Source organism: Rhinatrema bivittatum, chromosome 6, assembly GCF_901001135.1.
Source record: "Rhinatrema bivittatum chromosome 6, aRhiBiv1.1, whole genome shotgun sequence".
In the NCBI taxonomy this organism is placed as follows: Eukaryota; Metazoa; Chordata; class Amphibia; order Gymnophiona; family Rhinatrematidae; genus Rhinatrema; species Rhinatrema bivittatum.
Genome location: NC_042620.1, coordinates 330,951,355 through 330,969,108, shown reverse-complemented (window position 1 = coordinate 330,969,108; position 17,754 = coordinate 330,951,355). Strand labels below are relative to the sequence as shown.

General features: G+C 47.1%; 1 protein-coding gene across 1 annotated transcript in view; it reads left to right on the top strand.

Annotated features, from left to right (window-relative positions):
• Positions 1 to 17,754, top strand: part of LOC115094728 (vascular endothelial growth factor receptor kdr-like) — a 311,596-nt gene that overhangs the window by 255,425 nt on the left and 38,417 nt on the right. The window contains exons 21-25 of the mRNA XM_029607986.1: positions 799 to 887; positions 5,914 to 6,079; positions 15,380 to 15,477; positions 16,422 to 16,544; positions 16,643 to 16,754. Of these exons, the coding sequence (XP_029463846.1) occupies positions 799 to 887; positions 5,914 to 6,079; positions 15,380 to 15,477; positions 16,422 to 16,544; positions 16,643 to 16,754 (588 nt within the window). The remainder of the gene's footprint in view (positions 1 to 798; positions 888 to 5,913; positions 6,080 to 15,379; positions 15,478 to 16,421; positions 16,545 to 16,642; positions 16,755 to 17,754) is intronic.

The following is a 17,754-nucleotide window of genomic DNA, read 5'->3' as shown; positions in this document are numbered from 1 at the left end:
AGGCCACATGTAGGTGGAACTTCCATTCACGCCGAGAGGGCATAAGGAAGAAAGCTGAAGACCCATCTTGCTACCCCACTGAAGAGAGGGGAATTCCTGGAGTGGCTGGTGGAGCTCCTCTTTCCATCTGTCTGCAGGATATCTGAACTCCTCCTCCCCTTTTCCCTATGGTGCGTACTTCTGATTGGATGGACGTGCTCATGGTAGAGGAGTGGGGTGCAGCGGAGAGAAGACAATGCAGACAGAGGGATGGCGCTGCAGCCAATCCTGTTCTGCAAAACTTAAAGTGAGGGACAGTGATGGGAGGAGAAAAAAAAACACGAGAGGGAATGATCACTGGGGCAGAGCCAGTGCGAGAGGGGATGATGGAACCGGGGATGTGAGAGAGACAGCCAGTCAGAGGAGAAAACAAAGGGGAAGGGGGTGATGGGTGAGAGAGACCCAGAGACAGAGAGCCAGTGGGGGATGGGGAGGAGCATGATGAAGAATAATGGGGGGAAAGCATAGGAGAGAATGATGAGAGGGAGGTGGTGATGGGTGAGAGAAAGCTAGCGAGAGGGGAGCTGAATTACCTACCATGACTGATACTGTGCATACCACTGATGCATCAGACGTCCACCACTTTTATGCAGCCAGCAGAATACGTTTACTTCAGTCATTAATTGGTCCCAGCTTGCTCCACTCCTTCCCTATGTTGTATACTGGCACTGATCCCACACCGCAAAGTACATCTGTCTACTGCAATCGGGAGCCTGCATCCTGCAGAGTTATTTCAGTAATACGATTTGTCATTCACAGGTCCCCTGATGGTTATAGTGGAATTCTGCAAATATGGAAACCTTTCAAACTATTTGCGCAGTAAGAGAGGCGACTTTATTGCTTACAAGGTAAAGGAAGAAACCAACAACAACACAGCATGCAATAATGCATGTAAACTTGCTGTGCACTCGTTATCCCTAGGGCCTCACCATTCATCCAAACATTTACCAACTAACACAAGTCAGAATTGGCTCTGGAAAATGTTCTCTCCTTTTATATCTGTGCTAAAAGCCTATGGATATGATTTGTAGTTTTTATTCAGGAATCTATAGCCCAACTTTTAAATTCTGCATCTGTCAGTAATAACTTTTTTCTGTATTGTATTTTAAGTTAATTATTGCTCAGACATTGATTATATTGTGTTATTTTGACAAGTAGCATGTAGACTTTTGCAGAATTTTAAAATACTGTGCACAGAATTTGAATATTTTTGTGCAACATTCCCCCGGGGCTAGCTAGTTTATTTATTTGTATTTAATAACCCACTTTTAATTATATAAAAAAACTCCAGAGCAAAGTGCAATACACATAATCTATCCCTTTCCCCTTTTCACTTCTCACCATATGTTCCCTAGTGGAGAATATGGTCCCAAGGACCGTGATAGTTGCACCTGACACAGAGGGAGGGCTAGGTCAGTTCTCCAGCCAGAGAGGCCAGGGACAAAGGACGGGCCATGAAGGAGCTGTGGCAGGACGAAATCCAGAGCAGGGGCCGCAAGATAAACCCCAGAAGAGGGCGAGGAATTTAAGACTGTGTTGCATTTTCTGTTGGAGCTGACGAGCTTAGCTTGGCTGCTGGCAGTAAGGGAACTGCCAGAGAGTACGTGCTTGGTGCTCAGATGGAGAGCCAGCTTTTCTGTTTGCTGCACACATTGTTTCCCATCCGGGATTTTCTCTGTCATTTTTTTTTTCAGTTTTCATCAAGTAAATCCACTGAAAAAGACATAAAGTATGAAATGCTTGCGTTCATCCTGGATATTCAGGGGCCCCGAGGAGCTACAAGTTGGCCCTCTAAATATATAAATATATATAAGCAAAAAAATAAAATAAAATTAGGAGTGTGAATTGAGATGCACAGATTTTTGTTTACATCGTATGCAAAGATGCCTTCGCGTTACCTGCGAGCACCTAAAAATATTAGGGGCTCCGTATAGTCGCTGCGCCACGACTGCCCACGCATGACGTAATGAAATCATCCGGAGCAGGGGGAGGGGGGTAGAGACGGCAAGGGAAGAGTTGGCAGATATTGCAGCGCAGAGCCACTAAGAGCCACAGAGAAGCTGGCGACAGGAAAGCTGCTGGGGAGCAGCGCAAGGGAACAAAAAAAAAAAGTCAGAGGCAGAGGAAGAGCTGGTGAGGCTTCCTGGAGCCCACCCGCGAAAGAGAGGCAGCAGTAGCGCTGGTAGCAGAAGAAGAGCAAGTGAGGCTTCCTGGAGCCCACCCGCGAAAGAGAAGCAGCAGCAGCGCTGGTAGCAGAAGAAGAGCAAGTGAGGCTTCCTGGAGCCCACCCTCGAAAGAGAAGCAGCAGCAGCGCTGGTAGCAGAAGAAGAGCAAGTGAGGCTTCCTGGAGCCCACCCGCGAAAGAGAGGCAGCAGCAGCGCTGGTAGCAGAAGAAGAGCAAGTGAGGCTTCCTGGAGCCCACCCGCGAAAGAGGCAGCAGCAGCACTGGTAGCAGAAGAAGAGCAAGTGAGGCTTCCTGGAGCCCACCCGCGAAAGAGAAGCAGCAGCAGCGCTGGTAGCAGAAGAAGAGCAAGTGGGGAATTCCTGGAGCCCACCCACACAGGAGAAAAGGGGGCAAAAGGGCTGGTTGAGGCTCCCAGGCCCCTACCAGCTGCACAAAGATGATGTCAGAGCCCGAGGTGGGAGGGGACTGGGAGAGGGAGGAGAGAGATAGGAGAGGGAAGGGCCAGGAGGGTGAAGGGGTAGAGGAGTGGGAGAGTAAGGAGAAGGATGAGGCAGGGGGAGACCAGTGAGTGAAAGAGAGGGAAGCAGTGGAAGAGAGAGGGGAAGAGGATATAACAATGGCAGATGGAGAGGGGAGAGCACCTCACCCCACCTGCCCAGCCATTCCCAAACATCTGCGCGCACACCTTCAGTTAAGCAAATGTTGCTTACCTGTAACAGGTGTTCTCACAGGACAGCAGGATGTTAGTCCTCACATATGGGTGACATCACAGGATGAAGCCCAAACATGGAAAACGTCTGTCAAAGTTTTCAGAACTTTGACTGGCCCCTACTGGGCATGCCCAGCATGGCACCCACCCTGCAGCCATACATTATCCAATCCTTTTTTAAACCCAACAACACTAACTGCACTAATCACATCCTCTGGCAACAAATTCCAGAGTTTAATTGTGCATTGAGTGAAAAAGAACTTCCTCCAATTAGTTTTACATGTGCCCCATGCTAACTTCATGGAGTGCCCCCATGTCCTTCTATTATCTGAAAGAGTAAATAACCTATTCACATCTACCCGTTCTAGACCTCTCATGATTTTAAACACCTCTATCATATCCCCCCTCAGCCGTCTCTTCTCCAAGCTAAAAAGTCCTAACCTCTTTAGTCTTTCCTCATAGGGAAGCTGTTCCATCCCCTTTATCATTTTGGTCGCCCTTCTCTGTACCTTCTCCATTGCAATTATATCTTTTTTGAGATGCGGCGACCAGAATTGTACACAGTATTCAAGGTGTGGTCTCACCATGGAGCGATACAGAGGCATTATGACATTCTCCGTTTTATTCACCATTCCCTTTCTAATAATTCCCAACATTCTGTTTGCTTTTTTGACTGCCGCAGCACACTGAGCTGACGATTTCAATGTGTTATCCACTATGACACCTAGATCTCTTTCTTGGGTGGTAGCTCCTAATATGGAACCCAACATCGTGTAATTATAGCATGGGTTATTTTTCCCTATATGCATCACCTTGCACTTATCCACATTAAATTTCATCTGCCATTTGGATGCCCAATCTTCGAATCTTGCAAGGTCCTCCTGCAATTTATCACAATCTGCTTGTTATTTAACTACTCTGAACAATTTTGTATCATCTGCAAATTTGATTATCTCACTCGTTGTATTTCTTTCCAGATCATTTATAAATATATTGAAAAGTAAGGGTCCCAATACAGATCCCTGAGGCACTCCACTGCCCACTCCCTTCCACTGAGAAAATTGTCCATTTAATCCTACTCTCTGTTTCCTGTCTTTTAGCCAGTTTGTAATCCACGAAAGGACATCACCACCTATTCCATGACTTTTTACTTTTCTTGGAAGCCTCTCACGAGGAACTTTCTCAAACGCTTCTGAAAATCCAAATACACTACATCCACCGGTTTACCTATATCTACACGTTTATTAACTCCTTAAAAAAAGTGAAGCAGATTTGTGAGGCAAGACTTGCCTTGGGTAAAGCCATGCTGATTTTGTTCCATTAAACCATGTCTTTCTATATGTTCTGTGATTTTGATGTTTAGAACACTTTCCACTATTTTTCCTGGCACTGAAGTCAGGCTAACCGGTCTGTAGTTTCCCGGATCGCCCCTGGAGCCCTTTTTAAATATTGGGGTTACATTTGCTATCCTCCAGTCTTCAGGTACAATGGATGATTTTAATGATAGGTTACAAATTTTTACTAATAGGTCTGAAATTTCATTTTTTAGTTCCTTCAGAACTCTGGGGTGTATACCATCCGGTCCAGGTGATTTACTACTCTTCAGTTTGTCAATCAGGCCTACCACATCTTCTAGGTTCACCGTGATTTGATTCAGTCCATCTGAATCATTACCCATGAAAACCTTCTCCATTACGGGTACCTCCCCAACATCCTCTTCAGTAAATACCGAAGCAAAGAAATCATTTAATCTCTCCGCGATGACCTTATCTTCTCTAAGTGCCCCTTTAACCCCTTAACATCCACGCACACGTGGTCAAGGGAGGGGGGGAAGTGGACGGGGTGGAGAATTCTCTGGCTCGCTCCCCGCCCTTCCTTTCATTGCAGTCACTTGCCCTGCCCAGCTTGCATCTTCCACCTGGGCAGGAGCCTGGAATCTAGGGCGGAGGGCCCACTGGCAGGGACGACGAGTAAAGGGAGGAGGGGCACAGCCCCTTGTCTATATACAATTTTTTTGGGTATGTGGATGTTTCTGCTGTCTTTGCACGAGGGATCTGCATTCATTTGAAATGGCATAAGAAGTATCAATGGCATTCTGTTTCTGGTTTTGTTTCTGAAATTAAATAAAACAATAGCATGCACTAAAACTATTTAATTTTTGCAAATAGCATGCTTTCCTATGAGCAAAAGGAATCCTCTCCTAAAACAAACCCAAAATGAGAAAAGAGGAAAGAGAGCATGCAAGCCCCTTTGTTCTACATGGGGAATTTCAGGAGGTGCTGTTTCCTAAAGCAGTATATCACTTTTTTTTTTTTTTTTTGCGCCATGGCACTGGAATCACATCACTTTGATGAAAAGAGTGTGATTGGACCACAGTGGATGAGTGTAGTGACTCCTTGCATCATGCAGGGGTTCCGAGTTCAGTACTGGCTCGGAGGGAAGCCTGTCTCTTAGTGAGACTGCAGCACTATGTCCTGCAGCAGCCTCCCAAGCTTTTGGGGTCTCCCACCAAGCATTAGCCAGGCACAAGCCCTGCTTTACTTCTGAGGCCTTGCAGACCAGATTTAAAATTGGTAGAGCTCATGCTGTGTTGTCGGCCTAGACGTACCCTGAGCTAATTCTTGACCGCCTTTCCTTTTTCTGAAATAAACATTTGCAAACTTTCTAGTCAGGCCGTCTAAGTGTTGCAGACCTCTTATGAACTTATGGTTGTCCTCTGAACCCATTCTCTGGGTTTATCCTGCCACTTATGTTTCTGGAATCGCTTCCAAACCTGGCCAGCTGCTTTTCATGTTCCCATCGCACCATCGTGTTTGGCGGTTGTCTCACATTTGTGAGCCAATGCTTTCGGCCTTGGTGTTTCTGCGGCATGTTTTCCCCTAGCGCTTTGAAACTGCTTTTCAAATCCGGCCGGATTTATTCCAGCCCAATGGCTGGGCTTCCTGGGCTTGATAACATTTTTCTTATTATGACATTTCAGTCTCAAGAAAACTCTGACCCGGTGGAGAAGGCGCCCGACGAATCCAACAGCGATCTGTCGGAGCTGATAAAGCGACGGCTGCAGAGCGTAGCGAGCACGGGCAGCTCGGCCAGCTCAGGATTCGTTGAGGACAAGAGCTACAGCGACTCGGAAGAGGAAGAAGAAGGTAAGCTGCAGGCAGCTGCTCTGTTGCTAACGGCAGTGCATGTATCTAGTACTGATGGGAGTACATTTCCAAAGGGGCTTTGCGTGCAAAAATAGCATTGGTATGTAAATAGCATGTTCTCGTGGATATGCTAAACTAGAATGTGAATGCTGCCACACTGTATGTGACTGCTGATCAAGAATATGAATGCTGACAATGTAAACCACAGGTGGCAAACTCCTGTCCTCGAGGGCCACAAATCCACCATGAATATGCATGAGATAGATCTGCATGCTCTGCCATGCAAAACTATCTCATGCATATTCATTGTGGTGATCCTGAAAACCTGGCCCGTTTGTGGCCCTTGAGGACTAGAGTTTGCCACCCCTGATGTAAACTGTTGTAATCTTCTTTTGGAACGACAGTATATAAAACTCTTAAAAAGAGAAACAAAATAAATGTTGAGCGTGCGGGCTAGGGGCGTTTTGCTATCTTGTAAGAGAGAGATACGCATATAAATTACTGAACTTTTTCCTACAATTTTATACCGGCTATTGGGCTCGTGCAAGCGAAACTGGACTTGCACGGACATATGATTATACAATAGGTAGAGAAAAAAAAGCGTTTTCTTGCATTGGAAATATTTGCACATGCCGAAACACATGAGGTAGATTTTCAAAAGGTGCAGGTGCAAAAAAAGAGCCTGTGAGTGCATAAAATGTGCACAGGAGAGTATACGCTATTTTAAAAAGAGCAGCATAAGCACTATATCAGGGACTGAGAGTAAGATTGTACATACCAGAAAGGGGCAGGCCAGAGGCGTTCCAGGGAGGGAGCGACACGTGTGCACGTAGGCTGCTACTTTAAAATCAGCCAAAATGACATACGTAAGTCTCTTACCTGCGCATATTTACTTCTGCTCAATATCAGGTGTAAGTGATCGTAAATATTGTAAAAGAAAAAAATGACAGAGAACAGCGTCGGGGGTGTAATGAGGGGACTTCAGGCCGAGGAGCCAGGAGGGTCTCCACGAGCTGCAGGTGGACTGGGTGAACCGGCAGACTGACTGGTAAAACTGGCTAATTCATCGCCGCACGCAGGTTAGAAGGTCCCCTGACTTGCACGTGTAAAAGTCGACTGACAGGGGGGTAAAAGCATGAAATTGAGACGATTAAAATCCACACAAAAATTGGAAATACAAATACATGGGGATATGAGCTACGCACACTAATCCGGCTAATTTCCAACTTATTCGGCTTTCCCGTTTCTCAGGCGGACAAATCTGAGCTTATTCGGATAAGTAGCAGCACTTATCCGGCTATATTCTGATTTATCCAGCTAAGCAGTGGCAGGGGTACACATCCGGATAAGTCTATAAGGCGTTATTTGTCCATCTAAACAGCACTTTTCAGACCGTGCGTTATTCTTCCATCTAAACAGCACTTTTCAGACCGTGCGCCCTTATGCAGGCACATACGGGCGCACGCGAGCAGTTTGAACGCTATCCTCCCCGCCCATACTTTCGGAGCAGAATTACATGTTCTGTTATAAACCATGCAGTTCCCTCCGTATAGTTTATAAAATATTAGCACTTCCCTCCGGGCGTCCTCTCAGGCGCGTAAATGCCGGACTCTGGATAGGTTTGAAAGTTAGGCTCATAGAGGCAAATGTTTCTGAGGGCGGTCAGGGCACCAGTTATCCCACTGAATGCCCCCAATTTAACGTTATCCAGCTACCATCAGCCGGATAACTTTAAGGATAATTGGATATACTTTTGAACATCGCCAGTTATATACTAAGTTATTCCGCTATGCTTAGCCAGATAAGCGGCTACAATCAGAAGAATATCGCTGGCTAAGTTGTGCTTAAGGTAAAAAAACAAAAAACAAAACCCAAATCAAAACATCGCGGGCCTACAATCCCAAACCTGTCCCCCATCTCCCTCTCACCTGAGCTCCAAAAGCCCTGCCTGGTGGAACCTTCATTCAGGGAAGTACACCTTTTGGTGGTTTTAGTAAAGTTATTTTAAAAAAAAAGAAGAAGAAGAAAGCCGATGGAGCGGTGATTTCTTTTTTGCTTTCGGCTCTCCCGATCGCTGGGGACAGAGGCAGGTAACCTCAGTTTCATTGTTTCTGACAGCTTCCGATCCAGTTTCTCTTTCGGCATGGGCCATGTGGTCCAGGGCACCGAGCCATGCCACGGCCGAGCCATTGCTCTGCGTGCGGGGGGGGGCACTGCTTGCAGCTCTCCAGGGCCGGCCGATGTTCCCGCTGCCTGTCCGGTGAGGAGGGCTCCCCACAAGGGACTGCATCGTTGTTAACAAAGCATCATGAGCCTGGGAGGTCGCCGGCTGCTTTAGTAGGAGCGGTTGACCCATTCCCACTAAGTGCGGGAACGGCGGCCATATTGCAGACATTCGCGGCTGTTGAAGAGAGGGCGACGGGGGGGGGGGAGATCTCCTGCCAATGCTGTCGCTGGCCAATTCGAGCCCTGATGAGGCCCAGGGGGCCATGGAGGGACATGGGGTAATGGGCATGGTTCCTTCCCCTTTTCTTTGGATTTTGTTTTGTTAATGCATAAAGCATATTTGGCCCAGAGGGCCAAAGGGTGCTGCTCCCCCAAGCGCAGGCCTTCCGAGGCACCACCCAGGAAGAGGCCCAGGAGTTCTGAAGCTTTGGGGACTTCAAGCATCCGTAAGGTCAGAGATCCACTGGGGCAGACTACCATGGATGTTTTTTCCTCAGAAGAGTCCGACCAGGGTTTGCCCTCGGGGGATGGTTCTCCCGATGTTCTTCCATCCAAGAGTGGTCAGGATCCGGAAGAGGAGGAGTCTGGGAAGGTTCCTTCCATGGAGGGGGATGATCCTAAGGTAGTTCGCCTGTTTCAAAGGGAGGATCTGGGCCTTTTGATACCGCATGTCCTGGTGGATTTAGGGATATTGGTTCCACAGGAGGAGCCGGGTCAGGACACAGTGGATCCAGTTATGGCTGGCTTGAGGGGCCCGGCTAGGACTTTTCCTTTCCATAGGATGGTCAAGCAGTTGGTGGTCAGGGAGTAGGACACTTCAGAGATTGGCCTTAAGGTTAGTAGAGCTATGGATAAGCTTTATCCCTTCCCTGAGGATACTCTGGAACTCTTGAAGGTGCTGAAGGTGAATGCCTCCATGTCGGCGGTCACAAAGAGGACCACCATTGAAGTAGCTGGTGCGGCAGCTCTGAAGGATTTACAGGACAGGAAGCTCAAAGTGTACCTTGAGGATTTTTGAGGATTCTTCTCTTGGCAACAGGGCGGCAGTGTGCAGCAGTTTCATGCTCTGAGCTAGCTTGAGATGGGGACAGCAGTTACAAAGTGCCAAGGACCTGCTGCTCCAGGAGTCTGAGCAAGCAGAACACTTGGAGGTGGCGGTCACTTATGGGGCCGATGCTTTATATGATCTTATTCGCACTTCTTCGAGAACAATGGTGTGAAACTGGTCAACAGATGTTTCATCAAAGGCGCAGCTTGGTACACTCCCTTTTAAGGGCAAGCTTCTTTTTGGTGAAGACTTGGAACAGCTGATAAAGCATCTGGGAGATAATAAAGTGCACAAGCTGCTAGAAGACAGGCCCAAAGGGTCCAGAGGATTTTTGCCAGTTCATTCTCGATTTCAGAACCAAAGGCGTTTCCGTCTGTTGCGCCGGAGGTGGACCCTTGGGCCGAGGTGGGGTTGACGCAACCCGTAGGTGAGAACCTACGGGTCCCCACCATCGGCAGGTGGAGTGGGCTGAAGGTAGAGGCTGCTGGAGCTTCACCTATACCAGCCTTCGTTCCCCGCAGGTTGAGCCTTTGGGTGCCGGGGCCGGCAGGACTTAGGTGGGCCTCGAGGTTGGTTTGTGAGAATAGTTGGTTCAGCCCAGAGACAGCAATCGATAGATGGCATAGTCCTACCCTGGACTGGGGACTGTACTGGAACTCGGGCGTCAATGGAATGGAGAGTAACTGGAGGCACTCATGCAAAGATAGGCCAGAGCCTGGTAAGTCCACGTCCAGGCAATAGCTTAGGAGAGGCATCAAGGACAGGCTTGGATCTGGGCCGGCGGCAAGCAGAGAGTTCGTGGCAAGCAATGAAGAATTCTGAACACGGAGCAGTTTATAGCGTAGTCAATCAAAGCGATGGTCTGATCACAGAGAAGTCTGGCATAGTCAGGCGTAGCGGAGGTCTGGGTCTAGAGATAGGCAGTAGTGTAGTCAGGCGTAACAGAGATCTGGGTCTAGAGATAGGCAGTAGAGTAGTCAGGTGTAGCAAAGGTCTGGGTCTGGAGATAGGCTGTAGTGTAATCGGGCATAGCGGAGGTCCAGGTCTGGAGATAGGCAGTAGAGTAGTCAGGCGTAGCAGAGATCTGGGTCTGGAGATAGGCAGTAGAGTAGTCAGGCGTAGCAGAGGTCAGGGTCTGGAGATAGGCAGTAGCGTAGTCCAACAAAGCAAAGTCGATATCTGTAGAGTCAGTCCAAAACATAGACAGGGCAGGAACGATGAAGACAGGAACCAGGAACAACGAAGGTCAGGAACAAGGAATAGAGAGGATTCTCTAACAGCAACGAGTACTCTGAGTATGAGGAGACCTGTTGCAAAGGCAACGCTATACAGCGAGGCCTGAGCTTAAATGCATTGGAGAGTCTGACAGTGGAAGGAAGAGGAATGGAGAGGGATGGAAGGGGCAGGAGGGGGTGAGACTAGGAGGAGGAGGCAGCTGGTGGACAGAAAAAGATATACACATGGAAGAAAACTAACAGAAGTTATAAAGAAATGAGAAGAAATAAAGAGTAAGAGAAGAAACTAAGACAAAGCCAAGAGCAAGCAGAAAAAGAGGATGGATTCAAACTGCAGATACAAAGGTTGGAAAAATATTTTAAGGTTGATGAATATTTCTGTGCTGGCTGGGATGGGTTCAAGGTGTGGGACAGATAGTATTTGCCCGTTTCTTCAAGCCCTGCAGTCGTAAGAACATAAGATGTGCCATAGTGGGCCAGACCAAGGGTCCATCAAGCCCAGCATCCTGTTTCCAACAGAGGCCAATCCAGGCCATAAGAACCTGGCAAATACCCAAACATTAGATAAATCACAAGCTATTATTGCTTATTATCAACAAATAAAATAAAATAAATAATAGCAGTTTATGAATTTTTCCTCTAGGAACGTATCCAAACCTTTTTTAAACCCAGTTACACTAACTGCTGTAACCACATCCTACAGCAATGAATTCCAGAGCTTAACTATGCACTGAGTGGAAAATAATTTTCTTCAATTTGTTTTAAATGTGCTACTTGCTATCTTCATGGAGTGCACCCTGGTCCTTCTGTTATCTGAGAGAGTAAATAACAGATTTACATTAACTTGTTCAAGTCCTTTCATGATTTTGTAAACCTCTATCATATCCCCCTCAGCCGTCTCTTCTCCAAGCTGAAGAGCCCTAACCTCTTCAGCCTTTCCTCATAGGGGAGCTGTTCCATCCCCTTTATCATTTTGGTTGCCCTTCTCTGTACCTTCTCCATCCACAGGAGGAGAGGGGGTGAACCTGGAGTAAACAGAGCAGAGAACAGCCGCTCTGCTCCCCAATCCAGCCCCTCTCCTCCTGTTGCTCCCCATCCTCAGCCCCTTCTCCTGTGTTGCAGGGAACAGGAGGCTGGGAGAGGGGATGGAAAATGAGGACCACTGGGGTGGGGGGGGGATTCATGGGAGGATCAGGATTACCAGGGGAGGAGGAGATTAGAGATAAATTCTACACGCCTTCTCCTCCTTACCCCAGGGATTCTCCAACCCCTGAACCGTCAGCTGTCCGTCATCCACCAGTGCTCATCAAGCATGTTAAGAGTATGAAGAGTGCATTTAGGTGTGAGTGTGTGTGTGTCTGAGAGAGAGTGCGTGTGTTTTGGAGACAAGTTTTCACATCCTGCCCTGGTCCTGCCCCCTTTGCACCAGTTCAACCTGGCTCTAACCCTGGTCCACCTTACCGCCCTGCACAGTTCCACGTCTGCTGCCGTGTAATATATCCATCATGAGAGTGATGCTCTGGCGCGAGGCCTAGAAATGGCAGGAGCGCCGGGCCCGGATTGCAGTAGGACATTGCCGCAATCTGGGCCAGTTCGAAAAGCCAATGTAAGGTATGGAGCGGGGAGGGGGGGGTGGAGCCTTCAGAAACAAGTATTTATCTTTATGTGTTAAGTTATCTGGTTATCTGTAGCAGAATTTCTTTATACATAACTGACCATATTGAAAAGAATATCTGGTTATGTTTAAAGTTATATGGCTATTGTTAGCCATATAACGTGTCCACTAAATGGCCTACTGAATATTGGCCTCATGATTTATTTAAAATAATAAAGAGATGAAGGTCTTGGCTTCCAAAATGCTATTCCAAGTCCCCATGGTTAATATGAATTTGGAAAGTAAAACAAGACCCATTACATGTTTAATTTAGAAATTTCTTTTATGACAGTTGAACAGCATTCAACAATGTTTCAGTCTTTAATCAGAACTTTCATCAGGCTAAGCAATAAATGTGAAAGCAGGAGACAGCATAAGCACTGGCGAGTTAGATGCAAAGGAAGGCAAGGAGAGACTTTGAAAAGAAGCTTCCCATGGAAGCAAAAACTCATAATAAAAACTTTTTTATTCAAGGTAAAAAGCCTGCGAGGGAGTTGGTTGGACCATTAGATGATCAAGAGGTAAAAGGAGCACTTAGGGATCACAAAGCCATAGCAGAGAGACTAAATGAATTCTTTGCTTCTGTATTTGCTGAAGAATATGTAAGAGAGATACACAAACGCCAGAAATGATATTCAAATGAAATGATTCAACAGAACTGAAAACAAATCTCAGTGAATCTACAGGATGTAATAGGGTAAATTGACAAACTAAGAGTAGCAAATCACCTGGACCAGATGGTATACATCGCAGAGAGCTGAAAGAACTGAGAAATGAAACTGCAGATCTGCTATTAGTAATTTGTAAACTATCATTAAACTAGTCTATGGTACCTGAAGATTGGAGGGTTGCCAAGGTAATGTCATTTTTAAAAAAGGGATCCAGGAACGAGTGAGTCTGACGTTTCTGCCATGCAAAATGGTAGAAACTGTCATAAAGAACAAAATTGCTGAACATTTAGATAGGTATAGTTTAATGGGCCGAAGCCAACATAGATTTAGCCAAGGGAAGTCTTGCCTCACCAGTCTGCTACATTTTTTTGAGGGCATAAACAAACATGTGGATAAAGGTGAGCCAGTTAATTAAGGGCCTGATTTTCAAAAGCATTTACAACGTTAAAACTGTATTTTACATGTGAATGCACTATACCCATGTAAGTAGGCTTTTGAAAATTGCTACAATATATGGCATTGAATTGTCCGTAGGATTTACCCATGTAAGTGCACTTTCTGCATGTAAATGGTTTTTGAAAATTGCTTCAATAGTATGTTAGATTTACGCATGTAACTCTTTTGAAAATTCACCTGATAGTGCTTCTGGATTTCCAGAAAGCATCTGACAAAGTCCCTCACGAGAGACGACTTAGGAAATTAAAAAGTCATGAGATAGGGGGCAGTGACCTATTATGGTAGGGCTAAATAGTAAATGTTCCCAACGGAGAAAGGTGAATAGTGGAGTTCCCCAGAGGTCACAAGGCAGACAGAACAACAACGTGGTCGAGAAGAGGTCCAAAGTCAAGCCAGGAATCCAAACGAAGACGAGGTCAAGCCGAGGAGTCAATCCAGGGAAGGAAGTCAGGGTAGAACAGCAGGAAAAAACCAAAGACGGACGAGGGGCCACCAGATGAGAACCCAGGAACTCCGAAGAAGCAGGAAGGGACCAGGAACAGAAAGACAAGGCCCTGGAACACAAGCAGGATCAAGAACCAGGAACGACATGGCAAACAACTACTCCGAGGAGTTCAACAAATTGCTGAGGCCTGTGATGTCATCCAGAGACACCACGGAGGATTTCGTGCCGTGAGCCCTTTAAAAATGCCTGAGACAAATGAGCACATAGGAATGGCCCCGCCCGGCTGAGCGGCGTTCCTAGCGCGGTGTGTCGGGCCTGGGCAGTGGCTGGCCGCGTCTTCAAGCGGGGCCCAGTTGCGGCATCGGCGGGGCCCCCCTGCGACCCGGGGCTGGAGGTAAGAGCGGCCGGTCACGGGACAGATCCGCGACCGGCCAAAGGCAACAAATTTGCACGCCTAGGCCTGCACCCACTTAAAATTGGACGGACATGTGCTTGCGGCCAGGCTATTTTGTAACGTACGTGCGAGTTGTAAAATGGCCGCGTATCTTGGCACGTGCAGATGTACACGCGCCAGAGTGCGCCGGTTTGAAAGTTACTAAGTGAATTTTCAGATGGGTGAGGGCATGTGCAGAATGGAAAAAATACGCGTGCAGAAAGAGGATGTTTCGAGGGCGTACTAGGGCAGGATTAGGAAGGTCGCACACATTTACAAATTATGGAAATGGATTTTGTATTTCTCTATCAAATACGTGTGCACGCTTTTTCGCCTGTTAATCCAGTGGCGGAAGTGAAATCTGATTTGTCTGCAGTTTTTGGGTGGGGGATCTGGAGCGAGTGGTGGAGGGTGTGGGGTGATCCTGGTACTTAGAAGGGTGGGAACGAGTAAGTATTTTCATCACCGGCTTTGGAATATTCCTGCTTCCATGCATAAGCTTCGGGTTGTTGCGTGCACATAGTAACCCAGTAAATGATGGCAGACAGACAAAGGCCAAAAAAGGTCCATCTAGTCTGCCCAGCCTGTAACAGCTATTTAACATGTAAAATACATGTGCATATTTTGATAAAATATTTGGAAAATCTACGTGCACTACTCTATTACAAATGAGTGTGCGCACTGACACACATGCGCCTACTTCTGGCTGGAGATACCCACGGTATTTTATCAACTGCCGCACGGTTTATGGCATGTAAGCATGACTTTATGCAGCCGACATGTGTGTCTGTGCTGTTATCCACACTGTTGAAAATAGCCCTCTTTATATGATTGCAGATTAAAAAACAGCCGTCCCCTCCTACGGCACCAAAGTCCAGCAGTTTGCGGATATCGGTGTCTGTGTGCTGCATCCTATGCAAAACCATGAAGAAGCCCAAAGCCTCATAGTAAACGCCTACTGGGCAGACTGGATGCACCGCGCTGGTCTTTATCCGTCGCCATTCGCCGTGTCACTGTGTGTGCAGCTGAAATGTTTGCCTAGGGAGATAAATCAGTACAGAGACGGGATCAGAGCTGTAAAAGTGTAGCTGATAAATCACGGAGGTGCTTGTATCTTTATTGTCTGCTCTAGATGCCGAGGATCTGAGTAAGAGGCCATTAACCATGGAAGATTTGATTTGCTACAGTTTCCAGGTAGCGAAGGGCATGGACTTTCTGGCTTCCAGAAAGGTGAGTCTCGCTGGTGCTCGCTTGACCTCCTCCTCCTTCACCTTATCTTGAAGGACAATTCTTATTTTAACATGAGAATGTTTGCCTTTTTTTTTTTTTGGACCTGTAGCTCCTTCTTTCACCTTTTTCTTGCTACTTAATCGGAACTGGTGCTGGGGGTTTTGGTGCCATGATCTTTCATTCACAATTACCCCAGGATTTCCCCCCCCCCCCCTAATTTAGTAGACCCACCCTGCCCACTGGCAGTGGTCCGGAGGCCAGGAGTTCATGCACCAGGGCTCCTTCCAGACCCCTGCATCATGAAACCGGCTGTCCAGTGCAGCCCTTAAAAACGACCATGACCCCCTTCCCTGCATTGTGAAAGACCGGACCTAGGAATCAATCTGAGGACCATCCGCAGAGCAGCATCCAGCTCTGCACGTGCACTGTCGTTCCAAATCCGCGCGCAGAGGTTTGCGTGAACGGTTTTGGCTCCGCGCGAAAAAGCAGGCACAAGGCCCCCCCACAGGTACTTCGCCCCGGTGGGATCTTGTAGACAATTTTCCAAGGGGAAAATACCCGCATTGTTTCTCTTTTTGAAAATTAGCCACATGGTGCCACGGACACCGTAGCCCATTTCTGGGGCACATTTTCACATTTGTCCCCCTAATGCCGTACTGAACACGAGCGTCTTGCATGCAAACAGGATTTCGAAGCTCAGTGCAAGGGTAACAGTTCCTGCAGCTGCTTCTGGGGTAGGTGGCTGTGTTGAATTTCCCACCACTGTTACCCGGGGGGGACGGACAACGAGATACGTGGAGGTCAATCTTTCTTTCTTTTTAAGAAACTTTAGGCCTCAGGTGGCCCTGGCTGCCAGGACTGCCGTATGATCCGCCTGACCGTCCAGCCAGCAGTGAGACCCCCCCACAGCGTGCACGGATAACCATTCTTTTAATTTCTTTTAGTGCATTCATCGGGATCTGGCAGCCAGAAACATCCTGCTCTCTGAAAACAACGTGGTCAAGATCTGTGACTTTGGGCTGGCCCGGGACATCTACAAAGACCCCGATTACGTGCGGAAAGGGGATGTGAGTAGCTGCGTGCCGGGGTTGGGGGGTTTCTCGGCAGCCTCCGGAAAGGACTGACGCGTTCGTTAACCCCTGACACTTTCCATCTTGGTCCGCAGGCCAGGCTCCCGCTTAAGTGGATGGCGCCTGAAGCTATTTTCGACAAAACGTACACCACGCAGAGCGACGTGTGGTCCTTCGGAGTGCTGTTGTGGGAAATCTTTTCTCTTGGTAAGCTCCTTTTATTCCTGTGTGTGTTTCTACACTAGCCAAGGCTGAGGTCTCTGGCTCCGTATTTTAAAAGTAACATTTTATGCATACTAAAATGTTTTTGTGGGATAGGTAACGTGGAGAGCTCAAACAATGCTGAATGAGTGTGGGCTGCACTGACTCGAAAATTGGCAGGCAGTAAAGCACAATTGTCCAGTGGTTGATGGAAAACTGATTTCTTCAGGGTCCCTTTCAGCTCTTCCCTCTTTTGCCATATCCCCAGCATCCAAATCCCCACTGCCCCCAGGCTGGACACTGCTCTTTCCTCCTTCCGTTTCCTTTCTCCCTTCCTACCCTATTCCTGCTCTCGGTGCTGATTTATTTCCAAATCAGTATCTGCAACCTACCATGACATTTTGGGGAAGTCAAATTTTAGACTTTTTACTTACTTTTTCCATCGCTTCTGCTATTTTCTGTGTCAAAGCCCATCCGTCGTACTGGAATTAAACTCATTAAGATGTTGTAGCTTTTTTTTTTTTCAATTTAATAAATGACTCTGAAGTTAATTTATAAAAGGCTCGCCAACCATTGGGAGGATACGGTTTACATACGGCTACTCCTTATATTAATTCTGCTGCTATACGAAACATATATAGGAGATGCTCCCTTCTTAGTAGAGCTTACAGTTAATCAAGTCACAAAATGCAATAGGACATCTGATGTTTTCAAGAGTTTTACTACAGGCACAGAATGGAAGATAACCTTTCAGAAAAAAGGACCCTGCCATTCATACGGCACTAGTGAAATACGAATCGCTCGGTTGGAATCTTACCGTACTATTCGTTTCCGATTCGTTTCTCAACGCAGGGTGCTGGTGAAGGCTCACTTCACACTGAATAGCTATGTTCAGATTGTAGACTCACGTTGGACGCAGCTCTTTTATGTATGCATACGCATGCCTTAGTAGCTAGTCTTTATTATATGTATATGGTAACGTGGCCAGTTGTGGCTTAGGGACTAG